Raw genomic sequence first — 18,194 nt, 5'->3', positions numbered from 1 at the left:
ATCTGTGGTTTTGTGGTTGTTCCTGCATCCTGTGTCGGCTCACACACCACGTGACCATACACTATTTCTGTTTATTTACCAACTACCCCCCTTCCCCTTTTTTTCTCAATAGGGCAAAGAAGGGAAAGAAAATAAGATAGGAAAACAAAACAACCCTTGTGGGTAAAACAACAGCAGTTTTAATATAAGCAAAGCGAAGCAAAGGTCCGCGCGCGGAAGCAAGAAAAACAAAAACAGATTTATTCTCTACTTCCCATGAACAGGCGATGTCGGGCCTTCTCAGGAAGCAGGGCTCTGATATGCGTAGCGGTTGCCTCGGAGGACCAAGGGTGACCCCACCCCCTTCCTCCTTTCTCCCAGCTTTATACTGAGCAGACGTCATATGGTCTGGAATATCCCTTTGGTCAGTTCGGGTCAGCTGTCCTGGTTGTGTCCCCTCCCAAGATCTTGCCCACCCCGTCCCACTGTGGGGGGGGAAATGTCAGAAAGAGCCTTGGTGTTGTGTAAGCACTACTCAGCAGTAGCCACAACACCAGTGTGCTATCAACACCCTGCCAGCTCCCAACATAAAACACAGCACCATGAGGGCTGCTACAGGGGAAAACCAATTCTGGCTCAGCCAGACCCGATACAGTCTCCACCCCTTATTCCATACCATTTACGTCATGCCCAGGTCCCACATAACACTCATTTATTCATTCCGTAAGCTTTCTTCACTCCTCTAGATGTTCAGTGACTTGGCTGCCATCTGTCAAGGTGGATGTTCAGGACAGGAGCAGTATGTTTGACTGTTGGACTCCAGCACCGGCTAGGTTTGGGTCATCATCGCATGTATCTGGTTCACTCTTCGTCGTTCCTACTTCCTCCATCACTTCCTGCAACATACAACTCAGCTCACAGATTATTTCCCCCCCAAGGTTAAAACTCCTTGAGGCACACACTGAGTAGCCCCATTCTCCCGCATTACCCACCAAGTACATCCAGGTCCCTGAGCAAAAACAATCCCACGAGTGGGCTTGCCTTTTCCCAAGGGAGGAGCAATCCATACTGCCTTCCCCAGCCATTTCCCTGTGTGTACTACAGGGACCTTATCTCCTCCCACAGTATGAAGGGGTTTTGTTTGGGCAGGACCAGGACGGTTAACAGATCCTCTGGTATTAATTAGCCAAGTGGCTTCTGCTAAATTTATATCCCAGTGTTTCCATCCCCCATTGTCCAATGCTCTCAACATAGTCTTCAACAGTCCATTGTATCTTTCAATCTTTCCAGACGCTTGTGGGTAATAAGGGATGTGATACACCCACTCAATGCCGTGTTTCTTTGCCCAGGAGTTTATGAGATTATTTCGAAAATGGGTTCCATTGTCTGATTCGATTCTTTCAGGAGTACCATGTCGCCATAAAATTTGCCTTTCAAGACCTAAGATGGTATTTCGGGCAGTGGCATGATTTACAGGGTACGTCTCAAGCCAACCAGTAGTTGCTTCCACCATAGTGAGTATGTAGCGCTTGCCTTGGCGTGTTCGTGGCAATGGTCCAATATAGTCAATTTGCCAGGCCTCACCATATCGAAAACTCAGCCATCGCCCTCTGTTCCAGGGAGACTTTACTCGTGTGGCTCGCTTGATTGCAGCACATGTTTCGCATTCATGAGTGACCTGTGAGATGGCCTCCATGGTCAGGTCCACCCCTCGATCACGAGCCCATCTGTACGTTGCATCTCTCCCGAGATGCCCGGATGTTTCATGGGCCCATCGAGCTACAAATAGCTCACCCTTGCGCTCCCAGTCCAGGTCCAGCTGAGCTACTTCAATTTTAGCAGCCTTGTCTACTTGCTCATTGTTTTGATGTTCTTCGGTGGCACGGCTTTTGGGCACGTGGGCATCTACATGACGTACCTTTAGAGCCACGTTTTCCACTCAGGCAGCGATGTCCTGCCACAGTGCAGCAGCCCAGATGGGTTTACCTCTGCGCTGCCAATTGGTCTTCTTCCACTCCTGTAGCCACCCCCACAGGGCATTAGCCACCATCCAGGAGTCAGTGTAGAGATACAGTACTGGCCACTTTTCTCGTTCAGCAATCTTTAGGGCTAGTTGGATCGCTTTTACTTCTGCAAACTGACTTGACTCGCCCTCTCCTTCAGTGGCCTCAATGACTTGTCTTGTGGGACTCCACACAGCAGCTTTCCACTTTCGATGGTTTCCTACCACACGACAGGATCCATCAGTAAACAGAGCATACCGCCTTTCATCTTCTGGTAATTCGTTATATGGTGGTGCTTCTTGGGCACGAGCCACCTCCTCAGGCAGTGCTCCAAAATCTCTACCTTCTGGCCAGTCCATGATCTCTTCCAGGATTCCTGGACGGTTGGGTTTTCCCAGTCGAGCTCGTTGCGTGATTAACGCTACCCATTTACTCCAGGTAGCACTGGTTGCATGGTGCGTAGAAGGGATGTTTCCTTTGAACATCCAATGTAGTACAGGCAATCGCGGTGCCAAGAGGAGCTGTGCTTCTGTACCAACAACTTCGGAAGCGGCTCGAATCCCCTCATATGCTGCCAGAATCTCCTTTTCAGTTGGAGTGTAGTGGGCTTCTGATCCTCGATATCCCCGGCTCCAAAATCCTAATGGTCGACCCCGAGTTTCACCTGCTACCTTCTGCCAGAGGCTCCATGTGAGGCCATGCTCCCCAGTTGATGTGTAAAGTACATTTTGCACATCTGGTCCTGTCCGAACAGGCCCAAGAGCTACCGCCCGAGCTATCTCCTGTTTGATGTGCTCAAAGGCTTGTTGTTGCTCAAGACCCCACTCAAAATTGTTCTTCTTTCGGGTTACTTGATAGAGAGGGCTCACCAGCTGACTGTAACCTGGAATGTGCATCCTCCAAAATCCCACAAGTCCTAAGAAAGCTTGTGTTTCCTTCTTGTTGGTCGGTGGAGACATAGCTGCTATCTTGTTGACAACCTCCATAGGCACATGGCGGCGTCCATCTTGCCATTTTATTCCCAAGAACTGAATCTCCTGTGCTGGTCCCTTGACCTTGCTTTTCTTTATGGCAAACCCAGCTCTCAGAAGAATCTCAATTATTTTTTGTCCTTTCTTGAACACTTCTTCTGCCTTGTTGCCCCACACAATGATGTCATCGATGTACTGTAGATGTTCAGGGGCATCACCCTTTTCCAGTGCAGTTTGAATTAGTCCATGACAAATAGTGGGGCTGTGCTTCCACCCCTGGGGTAGTCGATTCCAGGTATATTGGACACCCCTCCACGTGAAAGCAAACTGTGGCCTGCACTCTTCTGCCAAAGGAATTGAAAAGAATGCATTGGCGATGTCGATTGTGGCGTACCACTTGGCTGCCTTTGACTCTAGCTCATACTGGAGCTCTAACATATCTGGTACAGCAGCACTCAGTGGTGGCGTCACTTCGTTCAGGCCACGATAGTCTACTGTCAACCTCCACCCTCCGTCAGACTTTCGCACTGGCCATATTGGGCTATTAAAAGGCGAATGTGTCTTACTGATGACACCTTGGGTCTCCAGTTGACGGATCAGTTCTTGGATGGGAGCCAGAGAGTCTCGGTTCGTGCGATACTGCCGTCGGTGCACGGTCCTCATGGCAATTGGCACCTGTTGTTCTTCAACTCGCAACAGTCCTACAACAAAAGGATCTCCTGAGAGGCCAGGCAGATTAGACAACTGTTTGACCTTCTCTGTGTTCACACTGGCCACACCAAAAGCCCATCGGTATCCTTTTGGGTCTTTGAAATACCCCCTCTTGAGGTAGTCAATGCCCAAGATACAAGGGGCTTCTGGGCCAGTTACAATGGGATGTTTTTCCCACTTGTCCCCGGTCAAGCTAACCTCGGCCTCCAGTACTGACAGTTCTTGACATCCGCCTGTCACTCCTGAGATCCAGATAGGTTCTGCCCCTCTATAACTTGATGGCATTAATGTACACTGTGCCCCGGTATCGATTAAAGCCTGGTACTTCTGTGGATTTGATGTGCCAGGCCATCGAATCCACACTGTCCAATACACCCGATCATCCCTTTCCTCCTCCTGGCTGGAGGCAGGGGCCCTCTATTCCTGTTCTTGGTCGGAGTATTCACTGTCTGACCCTTGCTGTGCCAGGCCGGAAACTCCTTCATCAGGGCCAAGGGAGGTGATCTCATTCTTCCTGTATCTGGGAGATCGCTGATTACTTTCTTGCGGTTTCACGCCAGCTACATTAACAACCTTCTTGGATGTTGTCTTCTTGGCAGGGGTCTTTCCTCGCAATTCATGTACACGAGCTTCCAATTTGAAGGTGGGTTGACCATCCCACTTCCTCATGTCCTCCCCCTGGTCACGCAGGAAGAACCAAAGTTCGCCACGTGTCATGCGCCTAGGTTTCCCTTTCCCTCTGGCTGGGGTGGAAGAGAACCGATTTCTTGGGGTGCTCCTGACATCTAAGGCACTCGCCCGTAGAGATGAGGAGGTTCCAAGACTCTCTTCAAAGTTCTGAAGCCAGGAAGAGACTGCCTCCACAGTTGGCGTACATCTTAGTCCTTCTCCCATATCCATTTCTGGATAGTACATCGCAGCCAAGCCCGCAGAATACGAGGATGGTGCACCTTTAATCACCTTCCTCCACATGGCCCGTGTGCACAGGACATCCTCTGGATTTTTAGGGGCTTCATCATTATTTGGATCACTATAGATGACTTCCAGCACTGCTAGTTCTCTCAGGTACTGGACACCTTCATCCGCAGTAGCCCACTTCCCTGGGGAGTTGTCCGTAAGATCTTCCTTGAAAGGATATCTTGCTTTAACACTTGAAAGGAGCCGTCTCCACAGACTGCAAATTGCTGTTTCTTTTCCAATTCCCCTTTCAATTCCTCGATCTCTAGCAAGGGAACCCAGCTGTTGGGCTTCCTTACCTTCCAGCTGCTGAGCATCAGCCCCATTATCCCAGCATTGAAGCAGCCAGGCAGCAATCCGCTCACCCGGCTGGCGGCTATAGTCTTTCCGCAGATCTCGCAGTTCTGATGATGTCAGGGACCGGGTAGTTTCTGCCTCCTGTTTGAGTTCTGTTATTCCCTCTTCTGACCCCTTTGCTGAAGGACCCGCTTCTTCCTCCTCTTTTTCGTCCCTTATTAATCGAGGGTATGGACCTGTTGTTCTCCTTGTCCACTGTTTCTTTTTTACTACTGGGGCAATCTCTGCTGTTATTGTTTTTGTTTGAGTTCCCGTTTCCACCACAGTCCTTTGAGAGCACTGAACTGCAGCTCGATAAGCACAGGCCAGGCCCCAGTACAGCGCTAGGAGTTGCTGATTTTCATTGGGATAGACAAGGCACCCTTCTATCAGGTGTTGTGTCAGTTTTGCGGGGTTGCTTGCCTGTTCAGGGGTAAGATCCCAGGCTACAGGAGGTGATAACCGTCCTAGGAATCTGCCCAAATCCTTCCACTCCCCCTGCCACCCAGGGACAGGCCGCCTCAGGGCACATTTTGGTATTCTCTCACCCAAAATTTGCTTTCTCTTACACCAAAAACCTAACGAGCTCCACACAGCCCACAATAGGCGAATAGCATTAATGAACAGTATCAAAGAGCTAACATAAGGATGAATAAGTACTTCGGGAGCTTGCAGAATAAAACCACTCATGATGTTCCCAATTTCTTCCAGCATGTTCCCGAGCTTAGCAAAATAAAGAGAAGCAGAGCAATAAACAAACCCGTGACCAGCACAAGAGCTTGTCGCTTACTAACTGCTATAGCTATAGCACAATTAATATAAAACTGCCGTTGTCCCGCCCCACGTTGGGCGCCAAAATAGACTGTGGTGGTTTGACCTTGACTAAATGCCAGGTACCCACCAAGTCGCTCTATCACTTCCCCCCCTTTCCCCTTTTTTTCTCAATAGGGCAAAGAAGGGAAAGAAAATAAGATAGGAAAACAAAACAACCCTTGTGGGTAAAACAACAGCAGTTTTAATATAAGCAAAGCGAAGCAAAGGTCCGCGCGCGGAAGCAAAAAAAAGAAAACAGATTTATTCTCTACTTCCCATTAACAGGCGATGTCGGGCCTTCTCAGGAAGCAGGGCTCTGATATGCGTAGCGGTTGCCTCGGAGGACCAAGGGTGACCCCAGCCCCTTCCTCCTTTCTCCCAGCTTTATACTGAGCAGACGTCATATGGTCTGGAATATCCCTTTGGTCAGTTCGGGTCAGCTGTCCTGGTTGTGTCCCCTCCCAAGATCTTGCCCACCCCGTCCCACTGTGGGGGGAAATGTCGGAAAGAGCCTTGGTGCTGTGTAAGCACTACTCAGCAGTAGCCACAACACCAGTGTGCTATCAACACCCTGCCAGCTCCCAGCATAAAACACAGCACCAGGAGGGCTGCTACAGGGGAAAACCAATTCTGGCTCAGCCAGACCCGATACACAGGCATAAAATAATAAATGGCTGTGTTTGTTCTTATTGGCCTCTAAGTATATTTTCATTGTTAACTTAAAGAATCAATAAATCTTAAGAACCAAATTAATCTCTGAAGTAAATTAACTAATCCCTCTGAAGATGAATGAGCAATGAATTTGGTATTTAATATGGTACAGTTTTGAAATATTTATCTTGATACAGACACCAATAAAAAAAAGGTAGCAATTCAGTAAAACCTGACTCTAGAAGTCAGATACCATTTAATGCAAAACATCTTGTGTTTGAGATTAATCAGACCTTCTGTTATGTTCCTAGTCGACCTTTAAAATATTATGTGCAGCAATAATCCAAACTTATTTAAAGGTGAAACAGAAAGGAAAATTATTTCCTATGCACTTAGCAATTTCTGTGTATCATGCAATAAATATCTTGTTATAGCTAAGAAAAAATAAAAATTCTCTGCAAGCATACCTTCTTCTTCTTAAAATACTTTCACCTTCTTTTAATTATGCTGAAAGAATAAAAGTGTGATAAATACTTCTGTACATTATTTTATTAAAGAGTCTTCTTAGAAAATATAGCTTTCAACTGTACCCTAGAGAAGACAAAGAAAAAAATAATTTCAGTAGATCACTTCAACATTTCAGGTTATGATGTTCTTCAAAACACATCATGATTTTTATTAAATTATATGAGCCATTTTAATAAGGAGCTTACCTTTCCAGTTCTCTTGATAACCTTCCTGATTACTTATTTCATTCCATTTTAAAATTGGATCACATCAAAAGCATAAAGAAAAGAGATTATTTCTCTTTTTTTTCAGGAAAAGAGAAAACAATTGGTAAGTTTTAACTTAGAACACTGAATGAAACTGTACCTCAGAAAGCTGAACATAGCATCAGGATGTCTCCTCTACTGAAGTTAAAAACCCGCTAAACTTTTCTGCCTATGCATTTGCCCAGATGTCAGAGTCCAATGCTCTCTGACTAGGTTCTTTTAGATATTCCATGCATGGAGGGTGTAATGTTTAATATCAAATTTGCCTATTTGAAGACAGTTGATATTACACAGGATTTCTGATTTAGCAGTGATACAAAATATACTGCATAACACAATATAAATGTAAGTTACACTTAGCGAAACATAGCAATTGCTATACACAGTTCAAGCATAATACCAATGTGATCTCCATTACTGGTGTCTATAATATGCTCACTGTCACAATGCTGGCCATCCCCAATCGCTGGAAAAGAATACGTGGGTTGAAGCCAGATCAAGCCCATTGCTCTCTGAAATTCTTTTGTTAGTTGTCTAGTTTTTATACTCTATGTTGGACTGAGCCATGTATTCACTCCCCCCACGCTGGTCTGGCTAACTCAGGGAGACATTCACACTCTTTTAATGAGCTCAGGGAGAAACATTTACACCACTAGTTGATCCACTCAACTGACATCCCCTTAGTGTTGAGATAAAGCCAGCTTCCTTTGCAACAGCTGTGGTCAGTCACAACCTGCCTTATTCTCTGAGCTTCATGGGCACATCACATGTCCCATCTTCTCTGAGTTTTCTTCTATTTTAGAGGATTTTGGGTCAGTCACACTGGATGAGCTAAGAATGCCAAATATCCCACATTACATTCCCTTCACAAAACAGGTAGATGATCTCTTTTTTTCTGATAGCTCCACAAAATGCCAGGATCCATTTCTTGGCTTTGTGTGCCCATCTTCTCCCTGTTTGTGTTGATCAAGGTCAATGCATAGGCCCTTGACTGTCCTTCCTCTGTGTGCAATCTTGTACAATTTCTCTGTCCTCTCCATGCTCACACTTTAGTAGCTGACACATCCCACTGATGTAAAGAACATGACTGTAATCTGCAGAGTTTGTGCCAAGGACCCTTCAATTACTATTCTAATGAAACCTGAAAGAGTTTTTTTTCTTTTTTTCTTGTTCCTTTTTTTTAAAAAAATGCTATAAAGGGACTAGTATTTCAGAGCTTTCATGGGGTCAGAAGCATGTGTAATGTTCTGCCAAATTAGTTCCAAGACCTGCCAACTCACATGATTGGTCTTTAAAATTATGTTGTTCTGATTATTATCTTGTATTTATCTGTTTTCTTTAGATATTGATAAGAACTTCAACTATTGCTAACTCAGGAAATCAATGCTATGTACCTCATGAAGACTTATAGAGGGCATAATGTACACTTTCTGAGAGACTGCATGTCACAGGACTAGAAACTTCATTTCTATTCTGTTTTTTATAGACTAAAAGGCATGGCAAAATACAGAAGTTTACAGTCGTTGTTTTAATTTGATTTTTAGCTCTGGAATCCCAAAAGATTTTGCCCATTAATATGAGGTGATTCTCCCCCTCTACTCCACTCTCATAAGACCCCACCTGGAGTACTGTGTTCAGCTCTGGGGCCCCCAAAATAAGAGGGACATAGACCTGTCGGAGCGAGTCCAGAGGAGGGCCACAAGGATGATCAGGGGACTGGAGCACCTCCCTTATGAGGACAGGCTGAGAGAGTTGGGGTTGTTCAGCCTAGAGAAGAGAAGGCTCTGGGGAGACCTTATAGCGGCCTTCCAGTACTTTAAGGGGGCCTACAGGAAAGATGGGGAGGGACTCTTTATCAGGGAGTGTAGTGATAGGGTGAGGGGTAATGGTTTTAAATTGAAGGAGAGTAGATTTAGATATAAGGTAGAAATTCTTCACTGTGAGGCACTGGAACAGGTTGCCCAGAGAAGTTGTGGATGCCCCCTCCCTGGAAGTGTTCAAGGCCAGGTTGGATGGGGCTTTGAGTAACCTGATCATGGCAGGGAGGTTGGAACTAGATGATCTTTAAGGTCCTTTCCAACCGAAACCATTCTATGATTCTATAATTCCCAATTTCTCAGTTTAGTAATCGATCACTAACGGGATACACCAAGCCTCAAACCACCAAAATTAGTTCAGCAGACAGAAAACAATAAGATAATGATAATGACAGTAAGCTAGTTTTTAGAGAGAATGTCACAAAATAGCTAAGAGAATCCAGGCACATTTCTGACATCGAATACAATGACAAAACAGAAAACCTTTCTAATTTCATGTCTGATTTTTAATTGCAAAAGAGAGCTTCCAAATTGTCTGTCCAAAAGGTGTCCAAGTGATTCTTTTGGCCTTTTACCCTTGTAAGACATGAATTCCAAGTATGAGAAAGGCTTTGTATCTGAAATTTTCCTTATTATGCTCCTCTTCCTTTCTACAGGTCCTTCAAGAGTCTCTCAACCCTGCAGATGGTTCCTATTAAATAACAACTCTGGTATCATTAACATTTTCCAGTTAAATAGTGCAAAGACAAACATCATGCTTTAATTGCTTTTTAAAAACCTTAATCAAATTACTCTATGTAACTGTGTGAGGGATTGTGTATTCCTTTTGATGGTATCCTCCATGCAATAGATGTAAACAATGTATGTTGAAATGGTGCTGGCTTACTGCAGTTGTCTAGTCATGCTGCTAATGCAGGAAATTTCTGAATTACTTTATCTGCTGGGAGAGGGGGAAATTCCATAGACTAACCTGGTTTATACTATTCCTTTTAAAATTCCAAAACAATATTTCAAAGATTAATAGATGTAATAAAAACACTGCAACACCACAGCTTCTGTACATTAATATGACAAAGATTGTTTTTATTCTAAAAAGAGAAGACAGAAAAAATACATTGAAAATTAGATAATTCAGTACTTGCGCACTGATACAAAATTCAATCAGTCTGAATCACTTAATTTTTATTATCATGACAGATATATTATTTTTTATTTGGGTAACACTGTAAATCAAAACAGTGCCTACAAATTCATTAAAGACCTCTGCTAAGCAGCTAGCAATATAATTTGGATTGATGTTAAAGGAAAATAATAGAATGGAACTCAATAGTGGAAAATTCCTAACAAGAAAGTATTTTGAAGGAAAGAGGAATTTAAAGTGACAGAAAAGAGAGCATATCTATACCATATGGAACAGAACATCTATACCATATTATATATTATATAATACTATATAATACTCTGAAGAGTAATTGTACTTCAAGATTTAATGTGTTTCTGATAAAAGCCAAATCTGACTGCTTTGAGAGCAATGTGAATAATCAAACTAAAATAGAGAAAATCACAAACTACAGAGATCTGAGATCTGATGTTAAACCAAACAAAACTGGAATTTAAGTGGTAAAGGACAGTACTGGACAAGAAGAACAAGTCTGGGAACAGGGAGGTAAGTGCATAGGTAAAAAAGAAGTGAGAGGAGGAAGAAGAGTAAGGAATAGAGGTGAAGAGAAAACATGCTATTTTTAATAGGACTTGAGATTAAATTGTATATTGTAACAGTAAGAACTGAACCCTTCATCTGCTATTGAACTACTCACGCTTGGATGCATCTCCACTGCCTTTCCATTCTCTGTCCCTATTTTATATATTCTGTGATCCAATGTTATATGTGGGTATGCAGTTATGCCTGCTTTACCCCTGGAATTTCTTTTATACTGAAAGAGTTTGTTTAGACTGGCTTTCTGCCCAATCTTGGAGCAGAGCAAGGCAACTTGAATATCAATTTGATCTGGCACATCTTTTGAGAGAATCAATAGAGCACTCAGTAAAGCAGCAGATATATCTTTTGTTTGTGTACATGCAGGTAGCAAAGCAGCTAATGAATTACACCCACCCACCCCTATGCTCCGCCCTTCTGCTGCCACCATAAAAGCAGAAGTTCAGGTAAGGTAAGTGAGGGCAACTGACTGTGCTGACATTATTAAGGGAAAAAGCAGTCATCTTCTGGCAGAGAGCTAAAGAACTTGGAAGAAGAAAGGGATTAAAAACACATATAGGTGCTCAGCCTGAATGGTTTGACTGGCCTGTAAGCAGAACAACTGGCTCATCCCCTAAGATGAGAGGACAAGACAGACAGCAAAGCAGCCAAAAGATTGATCAGCATTTCAGAGAAGGGGGATGAAGGATCAGTGTAATGGTCTAGCTGGTTGCACAACTTGGTCAAGGCATGAGACAATAGTTAGGAATCAAAGTGATCCACTCCAGTCGACATAGATAAAGAGAACATACATATTGGATGAAAATGATGATAAACAAGGACTTTCTACCTTGGTGTTGTGGGTTAGTCCCAGTGGGCAGCTAAGCACCACACAGCTCACTCCCCCGCTCAGTGGAATGAGGGAAGACAATCAGAAGGGTAAAAGAGAGAAACTTGTGGGTTGAGATAAAGACAGTTTAATAAGTAAAGCAAAAGCTGTGCGTGCAAGGAAAGCAAATCAAGGAATTCATTCACTACTTCCCATCGGCAGGCAGGTGTTCAGCCATCTCCAGGAAAGCAGGGCTCCATCATGCGCAATGGTTACTCGGGAAGACAAATGCCATCACTCTGAACATTCCCCCTTCCTTCTCTTTCACCTAGCTTTTACTGCTGAGCGTGACATCATATCCCTTGGGTCAGTTGGGGTCAGCTGTCCCAGCTGTGTCCCCTCCCAACTTATTGTGCACCCCCAGCCTACTCACTGGTGGGGTGGTGTGAGAAGCAGAAAAGGCCTTGATGCTGTGTAAGTGCTATTCAGCAACAGCTAAAACATCCCTATGTTATCAACACTGTTTGGGTCACAAATCCAAAAGATAGCCCCATACTAGCTACTATGAAGAAAATTATCTCTGTCCCAGCCAAAACCAGTACTTTTGGTTTTGCTCTTAATCCAGTAGGAAAATATTTTGATTTTGTTGCTGACTTTGGAGACACTTCTTCAGCATACAGGTGCTCCAAGAAATCTGATTGGTAGTCAGACCCAGGAATCCCAATTGCCTATTGCAGCTCTCTTGGGTTTGCTCTGTAGTTGGGGGCATTTGCTTCTACCTCTCTGTCTCCATGTCTTCACACCAGAAAAACGTGAAGGATAATATTCATCTCTCTTGCAGGTGTTTTCTGATGCTTACTTCAGTAACGTTTGGAAAAATGCAAAGGGATCTGAAAACACTACACATTGTTAACTCTGTTGATTTACATTAGAAAGTCTCATGTCTACAACTGTTATATTCAGTGTACAGAGGGTGAGTTTAGAGTGTAATTAATTTCATAAAACCAGCAGTGCAAACATTTCCAAGCAATATACTGGAAAAAAAATTAAGGTTGGCCTAGACATTCCTTGGAACTGGTCCCTAAAGCCCTTCAAATGCCTTTGTATGTATACATACATACATATATGTATAGGCAGACATACGCACACTAGGGAAAGAGAGCAAGACTATATATTATATACAGGGAACATTCTTAAATCCTGTTTTTTATATGAAAGTATTGTGAATGGGAGAAAGAGGAGGAAGAAAACACAATTTGACAGCAATCTGACCTCAGTTTGCACTGAACATGGCTAATGGTTGCCTTCAGCGTGCTTATGTTCAGGAGGACAGAGATGGACTAAGTCAAGGCAAACTGCATCTTTCAATGTATTTATACTCCTTACAATTTGTAGAGTGCTTAAACATTACACTGAGATAGGAACATCTCAATATAATGTTTAATGTTACTCTGTGGGGCAGAGGGAGTGAATGCCGACCATGCTCATGTGGCTGCTGTTGCTATGATACAAGTTTCAAGTTGGTTTTTTTTTCCCATTTCTTTTTTCTTCTCTCCCACTGTCTGCTTCCCCCCTTCCCCCCACCCCTTCTTTTTTACCTATTGCTCTGGCTGAGGGGAGGAGGTGGAGAAAAGCAGTGCTGATGAGGGGCTGGTTTGATTTACTTTACAGGGGACGGCTTTGCGTATTGATTGGAGTTGCTAATGGGGCATATGAATACCCAAGGTTCACATCTCATTGCCATGGCAAGCCATATTTCTTCATATGTACTGGGTGCATTCGTGTCAAGGAAAGGGCTTTCATTTTTAATATACCCTAAATGAACTTTCTCCCCAACACCAGACTGGGTGTCTCAGAAAGTAGTTCCCCAGGCTGTTCTCAATGTAACTATCTACAATTCATCAGATACCTTAATCCGCAAGTTTTTCAGAATGTTGTTTTGATTACAGGTTCTTCACTGCTGCTTGTCTGCTGTTGTTGCACAATACCTGTCAAAAGCTGCCTTTTATAGATAAAAAAGAATCTGGATTAGTTTCCAGACATTCTGTAAAGAAGTTATACAACACATAAACTCCAAAAAGCAGGTTTTGTTTCCATGGCTGTTTCTGTACAGGCATTTGTCTACTTTTATCCACATATGATTTGTTTTCCTGAAGAAAAAAAAAATCAAATTATTCAAATGCACATTTCAAATGCGTGGGTTTAACAGTCAGGAATAGATGCTTTATTTTACACAGGGCTTCTAGTTGTTCAGTGTGGCTGAACACTTCCCTTTTCTATTGCTTAACATGAAGAGTAATTTGAAAGAGATATAAGCAGGTTTAGCAACTGTCATTTAATTTGGTATTTCTTTTTAAATTATCCCTACATTTCTAAATGAAGATGTTGAACCTGTATAGTTGCTATTCAAGTTAATATGCTCATCTGCTAATTTAAACGGTAATGTTAATGTGAATAGGCTAATATCTCAAACCGACACTGTTAAGTAATCATCTGCAACATCCAATACTTTTATCTCCTCTTCTCTCCTTAGCACTGCAGTGATAACACCAATCATTGCCAATCAGATATGAATATAGTAGGTGCTTGGAAGAGAGGCTACACTGGAAAGAATGTTGTGGTCACTATCCTGGATGATGGCATTGAAAGAAACCATCCAGACTTGATGCAAAATTATGTGAGTCTCTGCACTGTTCTAGATTTGCTGCTTTATTATTACCCTGCAATTTGCTGCTCAAAGACAATCATATTCAAGTTACTGAAGGAGGACGGAAGAGGGAGGGAGGAGGGTTCATATTCCTCAAGTAGTAACGCCAATAGGAGGAAAATATTCTTCCAGGAGGAAAACAAACAGCTTTTAGTAATCTGTATTCTTTTAGTTAAAACTATATGCAGTCTTAACATCTTTAATATATCTGTATGCCTTTCACAATTGAGTCCATTTCTGAAGGGTTAGAACCAATTGTGTGATGTTCTTTCTCTTCTCTGTGATTATTTTACTTAATATCCTCACATCCTGAACACTCTGAGAAGTTAGGAATGGAATACACTGCTTTTGAGTTAATACATGAAGATGAAGTCCATTTTTGGTCAATATGTTTAGCTAGCAATACAGCAGCTCTTCTCAAAGACTGTAATTTTAGGCATATCCTATCCTATCCAATTTTATTTTTAATGTTTATGTTTATTTTTTGTCTTATTGCTAGAAATAATATTAAAGGAAAAAGACATGACTTGTGAGTCAGTTAAAAATAGATGTAGAATATTTTGAGGTCTTTCTAGTAAATCTCTGTTAACTCCAGTGAGCCCACTCCCTATTTGTAATAGGAGAACTGTATCCTTTGTTTACTGTGTCCTATGTTTCATGTAGCCTCAGAAGGTTTTTGTTTGGTTGTGTCTCATCACATTTAAATGATTGGTTTAATATACCTTTGAAGGACTGTGTAATGTGAGGAGAAGCTGCTTCTCTAGTGGTGATTTCTTGGTTTAGTGCCACACTTTGAAGCTGTTTAGAATGTTAGGGTTGTACTTTGCTGGAGTGATTATTCCCGTGGTTCAGGAATAGGCATTACCTGAAAGCACATGACCTTAAGGACCTTATTATTTTTCTGAAATTAAATGTGCAAGCTGTACATTCACATGAGGTAAGGAAACAAATATATTTGGACTGAGTCAGATTGGTGACAATAACACACACAAGGCATGTATATACCTTCAGGCCCATTACAGACATAGATCTTGTAAAAGGGCCTTGAACACAGGCTTTGTGCCAGGGAGCATATCATCTTGACAGAGCATTCAAGAAATGAAGGTGACTACCAATATTAACAACCCATCAAAAGCTACAATGGTGTCCACAGTTCTAAAGCCATTTATTTAAAGTTAGCCACACTTATATCTGTATCCTTCCCCATTGCATGTGGAACTCAGCTTTGAAGTTACTGCATAAGGACAAATGACAGGATATTGACCTATTTATCAACATACACTTAGTTTTATCCTAATGCATGACACATCTTTCATTTTAAACTCTAAAGTCATTTAAACAACCCAAATATAATTTTACCTCCTCATTGAATGACACAGGTGTCACTTCATCCCAGTACTGTCCTTCCACTGAATTCAAAGTAGCTATTTATTCCCTTACCACTTTCTCTCTCCTTTTCCTCATGCCAACAAGGAATTCCCCAGTGCAATTCACATTTCTTGCTTGATGCCTTATATGACAGATTATTTCTGGTGTGGCTGCAAACATGAATATTTGAGGTGGATGTGGTAACTGGCTTTGAACAAAGAAGAGATTAAAAAGAGCTGCTTTACATGTCAACACACCACGTGCTATGACATTAATTAACAGGAACCCTACAAACCTGCAGTTATTTGCTCTATAAACTATTTTTAGTTCTACGAATCTCAGTAAATGTAAAATATGGAACAAAAATATGCAGAAATTTTGCATATATTTGAACCCTCCCAGCCAATTAAGGGATGTTTAGAGAGACACTTTTTTCCAAATGGGAATGTACTTTATGTTTCATTTCAAATTGTATTTTAATAAAAATATTATTAGGATAGTGATATTATTCTTTTTCCTTGAAACAATGACTGAAATTTCAGTCATCTTGCAGATAATTACTTGAATCTTGAAACATTTAGCAAAATCCTGATTTTAAGAATGAACGCTTAATTTCTGAAGGTTTCTTAGAAGGAATATAGTCTTTTGGTTTACTGAAATACCTCTTTCTACTTCCTCACAGACATTGGAACTATGCTTTTTCATGGCATTTTTTATCTTACTCCCTTTTCAAAAAATACAATAAAATAAAATATATAAATCTTATAATTATTAAATATATAATCCTTGCCTAAAACATGCAGTCATCATAAAACCACAGGTATGTTAGTTAGCCTAATTGCTCTCTTGTAGAAAACTGCTGAAGAATGTATAGGCCGCATGAGTCAATGGCTAATTAATGAGAAACTGGTTTTCTTTCCCCTGTTGGCTACAGGATTCACAGGCCAGTTTTGATGTCAATGGAAATGATTTTGACCCTATGCCTCGGTATGATGCCAGCAACGAGAACAAGTAAGGCACTACAACATTCATGACATTTTCAATTTAGCTCATCAAGTAGAATGTACCAATTCTGCTATGAAACTCCAGGAATCTTGAATCCTCATAAAGCAGTGGGATTTGCATTTAAATCTCTGTGAAATATGTATTTATGTTACTCCCACACACACTGCATGATACTTACTCTTTGAATGCATTTGGACTTGTCTAAAAATACATAAAAATTGGTTTGAGAGTTCTAGGCATGTGAAATGAACCATTTTTAATCCCACTGGGATGCAGTAAAGGGTGAATTCCCTTTTTTTGATATCTCTGAGTCATTGGGGTTTGTTATGTGTGAGAACTGACTTAGCTTCTGACTCTGTTGAACTTTATAGATTTTGTGCTTTGAAGAAATACACAAGTTGTTAATGGAGATTTTACTGTCTAGCCATTTATTTTAAACTAACGTTTGCTAAATACCATATAAAAAACAGAAATAGCAGTTCTTTCTGATTATACTGTCTGTGGCTGATGACTGGTTAGATATATCTGTATGAGTGATATAGTACTCCTTCAGCAGAGCACAACTTCCTGGTATTTGTCATTCCAACTCCGCTCTTCTTTGGATGTGCTATGGTGAAGGCTGGGGGAAATGCTGGGAGGGACACCTTCCCTCAGGAAAAAGGCTACATCTCTGTCCCATTGCATATTTGAGGGTAGTTTTTTTATCAGTCACATTTTCAAAATAGGTACTTTGCATAAAGACATTCCTTTCTGTGGAACTTCATGTATTAGAGGAAGGTGAATCATACTATTTGTCAACACGCTGTCTGTACATTTTGTTTTGTTGAGATTTTGCAGAGAAAACAAGGCTGTGATTACATGGTCAGCACAAAAGGGTTACTCCACTCCTTACCTCATAGTTGCTCATTCCTCCTCCCTTTCCCTAGCCTTTGTGCAGCTATACAGAGTAAAGAAGTAATCTAACTGAAAACTATGCTACCAACAACAGCAACAACAAAATTCTTTTTCAGTCAGGTACCTCATTCAGCTCAGCTTGTAGTCAGAGGAGAGCTAGATAGGTATAAGAGAGGTGGAGAAAATGCCTGAACCCGTCAGTGGCAGTGCTGACCAGAGAAATAAGGTGACTGTATGACAATGCCCCAGATGCCTACAATGGTCATCCACAAAACTCAGCGTGATGGACAGGCAGTTGCCATCAGTAGCTGTCAAGGAGTCTTGAGAAAAGATGTGACAGTCAGCCTCGGCCCTCTCTGACTACTTCTCAGCTGAGCTGCCAGCTTGCATCAGGCTCATCTTTCTTTCCTGCTGCCCTGACTCTCCAGTTTAGAAACACATCCTGGCTCATCTGCGTGAAGACACTTCTGTCCTTGGAGTTGGGATATGGCCAGGGTACACTTGGAGGCCTTCCAATTTAACTGCAAATTCAGGGATTCACCTCTACTGTGCTGCTAGGAGCCATGTATCTCCAGCTGTGAATGATGGCTGAATCTTTGTCTTCAACTGGGTGCTGAAGCCATCACTTTCTCACAAAGCATATCCAGAGGAGGTTGGTTTACATTTTATTGCTAGTTGGAGATT

The 18,194-nt window shown here is 42.1% G+C and overlaps 1 protein-coding gene across 4 annotated transcripts in view; it reads left to right on the top strand.

The window, feature by feature from the left end:
• LOC141917749 (proprotein convertase subtilisin/kexin type 5-like) overlaps positions 1-18,194 on the top strand; it is a 256,235-nt gene that overhangs the window by 87,293 nt on the left and 150,748 nt on the right. For 3 of the 4 annotated variants that reach the window (XM_074811170.1, XM_074811169.1, XM_074811172.1), the window contains 2 exons: positions 14,070-14,213; positions 16,546-16,622. In XM_074811170.1, the coding sequence (XP_074667271.1) occupies positions 14,070-14,213; positions 16,546-16,622 (221 nt within the window). Of the gene's footprint in view, positions 1-12,393; positions 12,510-14,069; positions 14,214-16,545; positions 16,623-18,194 lie in introns of those variants that run through there. The other variant, XM_074811171.1, reaches the window with a different exon arrangement.

Source organism: Strix aluco, chromosome W (genome assembly GCF_031877795.1).
Source record: "Strix aluco isolate bStrAlu1 chromosome W, bStrAlu1.hap1, whole genome shotgun sequence".
Classification (NCBI taxonomy): domain Eukaryota; kingdom Metazoa; phylum Chordata; class Aves; order Strigiformes; family Strigidae; genus Strix; species Strix aluco.
Note: the sequence above shows the minus strand (reverse complement) of the source record. Positions and strands in the feature narration are given on the sequence as shown.